This window comes from Limulus polyphemus, unplaced genomic scaffold, assembly GCF_000517525.1.
Source record: "Limulus polyphemus unplaced genomic scaffold, Limulus_polyphemus-2.1.2 Scaffold4962, whole genome shotgun sequence".
NCBI classification, from domain to species: Eukaryota; Metazoa; Arthropoda; class Merostomata; order Xiphosura; family Limulidae; genus Limulus; species Limulus polyphemus.
Window position 1 is genome coordinate 71062 of NW_013670572.1, and position 9327 is coordinate 80388.

Here is a 9327-nt window from a genome sequence, read left to right on the forward strand (position 1 = left end):
AATCATGAATAGTTTTAGTTCATGCTATACAAATTCATGTCCCTTCTCTCAATATATATATGTGTGTGTGTGTGTGTGTGTGTGTGTGTTTTACCATTTCCAATAAATATTTTTAAAATACATAAAAAAGAGTTTCTTAAAACCTATTAATAATAATTTCTTATAAACGTATATATGCACACACACATACGTATTTATACATTTACTTTTACTTAAAGCCTAAAATGAAAATCAGATGGCGCAGTGTTCACGTCATGTAACTTTTGTTCTGTGAATGGGATACGATTTCCAGTTTGGCGTATGCGTTAAGTTTTTTAATTTAATTAGTGTACAATAATAACGGTCACGCTTGTACTTAAACTTCTGTGGTGTTTGAAATTGTAATGTTGACATTTTCAAAAATGTCTCAGTCTACTCAAGAAAGCAACTTCTTAGGAGAGTTGGACTTTTGCAGTGAATGTGGTGCCATTTTGCCATTACCTGGTTCTTCAGATGTAGTAAGCTGCAAGATCTGCCAATTTAACATAGATGTTCGGAGTAAGAAGACCGTTTTGTTTTTTCTTATATTCATAAACTTGGTCTCTTTAAATAAAAGAGACATATCTGTAGAATAACTCCTCACAATCTTAGTATCCTCAGCAAACTTATAAGAACTTGTATACAACTACAACTTGCAAGAAGCTATAGAGATTTTGAACATAAAAATGCACTGTAATTTATTTATTTAGTGAAAAGTTTTGGTTTTTTTTTATATTGTACAGGGAATGGATACCAGAGTGTCAAAAAGTTAATGTAACAACATCTAAAATCTATTTTGGTTAGAGGAAAGAAGCATTTACTTGAATATTATCATACACAATTGGAGGAAGGAGAGAGAAATATAAGCAACTATTGTGCAGATTCTAAGACAATATTAGAAGATTTCTCTGGACAGATTTTGTTTGTGAAGAAAGTGTGTGGAGAATCCATTCCCCATGGGGACCAAATAGTACAGTCTGGTACAGAACAAAAACAAATTGTCCGAAAAGAAGACTCGAAAAACCTCTTTAGTCACATTTTATCAAATGGAAAATATTATTACATAACACCACTGTTTGATTTTCATGTGTACAACACAATTAACTTTCTGTTCATTTTTTAATTTTTCCAATAATGTGATGACATTTATCTTAAGATGTTCAGAGAATAGCCACTAGGGTGATACCTGGGATGATGGGATTGTCCTACGAGTAAAGACTAAAATCTTTAAACTTGTTTTCTCTGGAGAGGGGAACAGTCAGAAGGGATTTGATTGAAGTGTTTATGATGATTAAGAGTATTTTTGTGTTTAGCAGTGAAAATAATAGGACAAGGGGTCATAAATTCAGGTTTTGGCAGCATAGGAGTCATCTGCAGTTTATACAGTATTACTTTTCAAACAGGGTGGTTAGCTTTTGGGATGAGCTGCCTTCAAAGGCAGTGGAGGCAGAAAATTTAACTGAGTTCAAGAAAAAATTGGATGAATACATTAGTAGTAAGGAGTGGTTATAGTTTGGAGCTGGAAGGGACATTCTTGATGGGCTAATAAGCTCCTTTTTTGTCTCTTTAAAATTTTATGGAGTTAAGTACTAAGCCAATTGTAAACATAATGATTTTTAACTTTAGCATATTCAGTGCCCCAGAAAAGTTTAATGAGATTAATTCATATTTTACAAAACATAAAAGTTGATACCCATAATCAATTACAAGTATCTTTAATTGAGTGAAAACATAATTCACTATTATCAACATCTACTTAGAGCTCTTTCTTAAATTGTGTTGCTTATTTTTAAAATAAACTTCTCTTGTTTTTCTAGCATTTGATGGGATCGAGACGTTCTCTCGTATAGTCTTCAATGATCGAAAAAAAGCATTAAAGGGTTATGTTGACAAGAAAGCTGAAGACAGTGCTGGTCCACTTGTGAGAAACTTTTTTTTATATCCCAAAATAATAAATATTCACACTATCACTTGAATTGTTGGAGACCCAGGAACTCACATACTTGGATAAAATAGAAATCCTTTATTTTTTCCTAAAATATTAAATATTAGAATTCATAATTTTCTATATTGCATTGGTTTGCCCATGATGTTTTCCTGCCATGAGGTTCTCCTTATTGTAGAAGATATATGGTGTAGATCTCAACAGGTTGTTGTCTTCTAGTACGTGGTGCGATCTGTAAATTGGTACAGAACATTTCCAACTGTAACTTTGTAGGAAATAGTATAGATTTTGTATAGTTGAATCAAAGTAAATGCAGAACGAAGATCTCGGGTTTTATTGAAAACTAACATTAAGACAGCAACACAAAAGTAATTATAGCCTGCTTCACCAGGGCACACTATAAAACAACTTTCTACATCCCCAGTGTTAACCTGTGTGTGGTTATGTACAAAGAGCACATAAATGTGAACATTGGATTTCAGTATTTCTTGTAACATAATTAAACTTTGTGTTTCTTTCGTTTACATTCTCTAAAAATGGTAGTACTAGTAGTATTTCTGTGAAAATGAATCAAGCAGGAGTAAATCCTTTAAATGTTTTCAAAAAAGAAATATTTAAACTATTATTTTAAAAAATGGATAGTGATATGGTAAAACTTATCTCCATGTCAAACATCAAAATTCAGCAGAGAGTATGTCAGATACTTAGGAAGTTATATTTGAATTTCCGTATTATTGGTTAACTTTGGTCAATAGCATGTAAGCTTTTTTTTTATACATTTCTGTTATGACTGCTTTTTGCAATAGGATATGGTTAGAAACTTTTAAATCCATATATATTATATTCATGTCATGTATAAATATGTATTATGAATTTACTGCACTGAGAAGTTAGTTTTGAAAATACTAGTTTTATTTTAGAACAAGGTATTTAAATCTTTTATAGTATTTTAAAAACATTTTTTTATGTTAAAGAGAAGTACTCAATTTGGCCTTTGATATAAAAATAGGACAAAACAATCTGCGGACAACTTACAACCCTAGAATCCGGGTTTCGATAATCGTGGTGGGCAGAGCACTGATAGCCCTTTGTTTTGCTTTGGGTTTAACTTCAAACAAACAAAACAATCTCTCTTTTTTTTTTATTTAAGTTTATGGTAGACTTCATGTCATGCATTTAAATTTTTTAGAACACTTAGAGAAAAATTTTCATCCATTTGGTAGTTGATATTTGTTTTTATTTGAAGACAACGCAAGACGTACATTCTTTACAAGTGATATCATAAAAATCTCAAAATAATCAAATACAATTTAAGTTTCTGTTTCTGCAGTTGCAAGGTAACTTATAACCATGGTTGCAGACATTCAATGACGGCTGCGTTGGTTTTATTGTCTTGAAATTTTTACATGTTCTACATAATTCCTGTACGTTGAATTTGAAAACAATATACATTTTTCTCCATCACGTACAGATTTTTTCATAAAATGTCGTATGTACTTTTACATAAGTGAATCATTTTCATTGAAATCGGGTCACATTTTGTTATGCTTAAAATGTTGACTATAGATTTCTCTAGACCAATCACGACGTGAGAGTCTTATAGATCATTCTAGAACCCACAAGAAACACACCACTAGTATATAAATGATTAACAGGTTGCATGATGTGTCATTTCTGGACATTATTTTTTACTTTTCAATTTCATTTATTCATTGCTATGGCAACAAGAGGTTGTGTAAATGACCCAAACATATTCTGTTATATTTGTGGTAAATTTATTGTAAGTTTGATCTAAGTGAGAGATTTTTCTTCTTCTCAAATAGTAAAAAATCCTCACGTAATAGAGAAAAATTAATATTATTTTCAAAATCTGCATAGCTGAATTATGGAAAATCCATTATTAAAACCAAAACAATTTTTATGAAGTTTAAATTCGTAGGCCTCTGTAATCAATTATCAAATTTCACAAGTTGCCCAGTTCTTAAAGCTGCACAATAGGCTGTCTGTACTGTGCCACTTCAAAGGTCAAACCCCTCAAGTTTAGCCCTAAAATGTACCAATGAGCCATTGGGATATTATTGGTATGAAAAGTCTTCTTCAGAAGACATCTTCTATTCCAGAACATTTCATTGGAGATTTACTATCTTAGCTCTAAATAAGTTACATTTGCAACCTGTAGGTAGTGAAAACTATCTACAAATATATCAGTAGCTTCATGGGATTTGGAAATCTATGTTTTGCTTAGAGTAACTTTAAATATTTAACTTGTTAAGAACATTACTAGATGTAACACAAAGATTTTACAAAAATAATATTTTAATTATAAGAACTAATAGTTGGATTCCACATAAAAAGGGTTGAATGCATTATATTAAAACAATTTTGAACGTGCAATCAGCAAGTCACCTGATAATCACAACAGGTACAAAGTCCCAGTGGAACAGAATGTATCAGAACTACATTTTGCCACCACAAACCTCTTGTCTTCTGGAAGAATATGTAGCAGCCCTTTCCAACAGAAAATTATTGTACACTCAGGTCATAAAGATATGTTCAGATTAGTAAGTTAGAATTTCCCTTGTATTTATTGACATTACAAAACAAAAGAGATAAGGATCAACTTAGAGCACCAGGACCATCCAGAAAAAGACCTGTAATAAGTCATACACCAGTCATGATAATCAAAATGAGACATCTTGTAATGGGTGAGAATCCAGGAAAACAAAGGTCAATAGCAAAATCCATTCACTTTAATCCCAACGATCAGTACACAATATAATGAAGATGAATTTCTGTCTGGAAAAACAGCATAAGTCACATGTACATGGATTGCTTCCACAATGTATTTGTTCAACTAGAGATTGAAATGGGTACTTACACTGTTCCATATGAAGACAAAAATATCACTGGATGCAGCACCTATGGATTTCTGTGCAATCCAACTGTTGAAATGGATACTTAGAACTGTTGAACTCTTGTACTAAATGGCTTATGGAAAGCATGAAGTGAATGAGGGTAAGCTTTAGATATGAGAGTCTCACAATAGAGCATTTTGCTATGAAAACAATGGTGTGGAACTATTGTGAAGACATATGGTCATCAGAGAGAGCACGACTTGACGTACCAACGTGGACTGTAACGATGTGATGATATAATGTACTCAACCCGTGGACATTCTGCTTAAAATAAATGTATCTTGTTGCATGTGATTTTTCTTCAATTTATTAAAGTTTAGGTAGGATTTTCTCAGTAAATAATATCTGTCATATTTTTTCTTATGTAGGTGGATAGAAACTGTTCAAAGTGTGGTCATGAAGGGATGACCTATGCAACTCTTCAAACCAGATCTGCAGACGAAGGACAAACTGTTTTCTATTCCTGTCCACAATGCAAGTACGTGAACAATACAGAATTAGTACTTTAACAGCAAATGCAATAATGAATTATAATCCTTAATTTGTACATACTTTAAAAAAATTAACACTATCATCTAATAGACAAAGTATTATCATTAATTTTTTTATTCGTGCTATAATTTAACGGTGATAGTAAATTAAAAGAGTCCATTTTAGAACTTTTTTTACCTTTGTGGACTTTTTGAATCCAGTTGTGCTAACAGAATTAATATGTGTAGTATACTAGTAGATGAATTAACTAATTATCAATGATAATATTGTTATGCGGTCTTTCGTTATCATAAAAACCTACTGTGTTTTTGTTGTTTTGTTTTTTTTTCAATAGAACAATTTTAATACTGCCTCGTGTTCAAGTAAATTTGGAGTTTCAGTTTCATTTCCATGATGCAAAAAAACAACTGTTCCTCCAAGAAATCACACAGACAAGCAGTTTTATAACATAGATTGGTATCTAAGTAATACTTTCATTACTTTCCAGAAATGTGAAAATTGATATAATGCATTTACTTGAGACCTTCAATGCTAAACTCAGCAACTTAGCTATGCATATCGTATTATGGTAAACTCTAGATAAATGCCTAAGGTTGCAAAGGTTTCCAGTGATCATCTAGTTAGCAGACTAAAGAATATTTAAATTATATTATTTTTCTCTTGACGTAAAACTCAGCTCGACCTCATTTTCACGTAGTAGAGCTCTGGATTTCAGAGCCAGATTCAAACCTGTGCTGTACCACAAAATATTCCCCTCCATTTAAGCCATAGGTGCATTATAAGAGTGACAGTCAATCCCTTAGCATGGATGGTAAATTGTTGTTGACTAGCCGTTGTCCCTCTACTCAGTAGTTCAAAATTAGGGATGATGGCAGTTAGCCTTAGTAGCTCTGCCATAAATACAGAAAACAAATTCATTTTCATAAAAGAAAATATATAACAATACTGAACAAGAGTAATGTGAAATCATAAGTTATCATTTCTGGCTGATTTTAAACTATTTCCGGTATGTTTTTTTTGTAAAACTCAAATTAGAACTTTTATTATCAGCTTGGTTGTAAAAGTAATTTTGATGCTATTGTTTAAATGTTTTTATTTATTGATTATTATTAATGACAATAATGATCATACAAAGTTGAGAAACTATCAAAAATGTGTTTAAGATCTGAATGTTTACTGACTAAAGCAGTAAACACCTGGCTATGAATGGCATCATGTTGTATATGTTATGTACAATGGTTTTGTTTGTTTGTAAATAAGCACAAAGCTACACATTGGGTAATCTATGCTCTGTCCACCACGCGTATCAACAGTCTGTTTCGAGCGTCTCGTTTCTTACTGGGGGGGCTCATGATAAGATAGAAGAGATTAAGCATACACCATCATTATAGGCACGAAAGCTACTCATACATGGTTATCGTCAGTCAAGAAATGAAATTCGATTTCTTTCTGCTCTCGGTGTCAGGGTTAATCAAGTCCTATTATCTTACTGATTATTATGGATAAGAGTTGTTGTACGCACTTCGACTGAAACTGTGACATAGAAGTAGAGAAACCTCAGGAGTAATACATAAGTAAAAAGGTTACTGTTCTCGACTGTATGAAATATGTAAGGCTGTTTTGGTGGTTTCTGAATCTGTTCAAGCCTTACCAGTTGTCCATTGTAACCTAGAAGTCACAATGTTGAATACATATGTAATTATTACTTACAACAAATACATGATGATGTACATATAGATTTACATTAAAGTTCAATAATTGTTTTTTATACATTTCAGGTTTCAAGAAACGGAAAATTCATGATAATATAGACTGAAGAATGAACGTGTGTGAACTTTTCCGTGGGCATGCTGTTTTATGTATTCAAATGAAATATTTATCATGACAATAATATGGTTAGTACATGTATACTAGTGTACAAATATCGGTATTTTATGCCCCAAAAATGTCTTTTTTTTGGACTTTAATAAACGTATTTTTAAGAAGTGAACATCGAGAGTTGTAATAACACAGAAATGCTAAAGAAAATTAATACTAAAACTTAAATATGGCTATTTTCATACACACCAACATAGTACTTGTATTTTCTGAATGGTATATTTTATAGTCAAATGTCTACTGAAGATTGTTGTCAGTGATTAAATGTAGTGAAATACAACTTTAAAAGAAATTATTAACAGTACAGCTATGCATACACGAAGCCGAACAACGAAAAACTGGTAAAAGCACAAGTAGTAGGAGAAAATGAAACTGAAAATATAAAATTAACTATTTATCTAAAGCAAAAAAAAAAATTAGTATAAAATTATTGCAGCATTGTTAAATGCATAAGCTACTGAAATAATAAGACCTTAAATCTAAAAACAGTGACTAAACAGTCTTCATCATTCTTTTATATTAAAGATTTTATCCCTCCAACTACTTACTCTTAACATTTGAGATTTAGCCAGTATTTTTACCAGCTTTGGACCATCACTATAATATCAGTAGTAGTAGTATATTGATGGTGGAATTAAATAGTACAAACTATGACCACTAGTTGATTTTATTAAAATATTTGAACTTGGATGATAAAAGAGAAAGCTTTATAAAAAATAAAATAAACAAAAAGTTACCATGTGAAATTTTGGATTAGTCCTAGCTGTACCGTTATGTTCTAATGCAACTTCCTTTTGTAAGTTAGTTATATGGGCACTAAGTACACGTATGTCTCGTGTTAACTATTTAAAAATTCCAGTGACTCGGAATTAAGCTTGAAAGCATATAACGTTTGCTAAAAATCGGAGTTCAATACCTGTAATGGGCACAGCACAGATAGCTCTCTGTGTGTACCTTTGTGCTTAAAAAATAGTGGACATTTCATCATTCTTCTCTCAGTAGGATTAGATGTCTTATGTCATTGTGAACGTGCAGTATTAATATTACAAAGTTATTACAATGTTGCTTAGACCTAGGATGCATACTTATTAAACTTGTATTATCACAGAAAAACAAAAGGGAAAAATTATTTTCTAGTCATCTTAAAGTTACAATGAGCTTATTTTTCCATATTGAAAATAAAAGAAAAATTACTTAATATTTTGTAAAAAATATTGGTATTTCTGAACAAGCAAACCATCTTCATATCTCAAAGTATATATTAAGCATTTTTCACAAGTGCACAATTTCGATTTTAAGATATATATGTCTTATAGAGTAACATAATTTTATATAAACTAAAACTAAATGTTGCTTGTTTTGAATCTATAGAACTAATATGAGGAATAAAATTGACTCTGATAGCAAAGGAAAGACTCAAACAATAACCTTTACTGTTTCATTATACTTGAGAAGTCGCAAGGTGCTGTGTCATATTTACTGTAATAGTGGCTAACCTCTTTAATTTATTTCTTCAGAACTAATGACTGGGAGAGCAAAGGAAGATCACCCCTTCACAGAACAAGAGACCAAAATCCCAGTGCAGTATCCCAAAATCCTATATTGCCTACATCAGTGATCATTCTCATTACTTGCAACCAAGACAAAAGGGGGATTAACTCTCATATTATACCAACTTTAATAAACCATTATATCATCCTGTTATTCAGGTGCGTCCCACTCGCCCAGTGAAGCGACAACTCTGAAGCTTGGATAAGCTTTGTCATACGTTGACTATGGCATATAGCCTGGGTCCAAGATGAAGATTAATACAAGTTTACAATTATTTGCATTCTGTTCACAAGAACACGTGCATAAAAAAAAAAAATTAAATTATGTAAATAGAGCTGAATAAAAGATATTTTTTAAATTATACAAATATAGTCGATTTTTTTTAACACTACACGGTTACAAATGACGAAAATGGAAGAACAGAGTGGCCTTACAAAACTAATCCTTTACATTCAAATTCGATGACGAGGAACCCACTTTGAGACTAATAATGGTTGGAGATGGCTTGAATAGGTAATGAAGAAAAAC

General features: G+C 31.6%; 1 protein-coding gene across 4 annotated transcripts; it reads left to right on the forward strand.

Moving 5' to 3' along the window:
- Positions 1-242: 242 nt before the first annotated feature.
- LOC106471918 (DNA-directed RNA polymerase I subunit RPA12-like) lies at positions 243-9153 on the forward strand. Of its 4 annotated transcripts, none has more exons than XR_002613377.1 (5): positions 243-537; positions 1836-1939; positions 5247-5356; positions 7149-7265; positions 8766-9153. XR_002613377.1 is itself a non-coding variant. In XM_013932543.2 (5 exons), exons 1-4 carry the CDS (start codon positions 384-386, stop codon positions 7171-7173), a joined length of 393 nt encoding a protein of 130 aa, XP_013787997.1. In that variant the 5' UTR covers positions 243-383; the 3' UTR covers positions 7174-7215; positions 8766-9153. The 4 variants fall into 4 exon arrangements, 1 of the variants encoding a protein (XP_013787997.1); XR_002613376.1 differs by having other exon boundaries at positions 7149-7233; positions 8761-9153; XR_002613378.1 differs by having other exon boundaries at positions 7149-7225.
- Positions 9154-9327: the final 174 nt, after the last annotated feature.

Excerpts from the sequence above, each read along its gene's own strand:
- LOC106471918 (XM_013932543.2), top strand. The coding sequence starts at position 384 with ATGTTGACATTTTCAAAAATGTCTCAGTCTACTCAAGAAAGCAACTTC. Across the intron at positions 1,940-5,246 it reads AAGACAGTGCTGGTCCACTT|GTGGATAGAAACTGTTCAAA; the intron begins GTGAGAAACTTT and ends TTTCTTATGTAG. Across the intron at positions 5,357-7,148 it reads TATTCCTGTCCACAATGCAA|GTTTCAAGAAACGGAAAATT; the intron begins GTACGTGAACAA and ends TATACATTTCAG.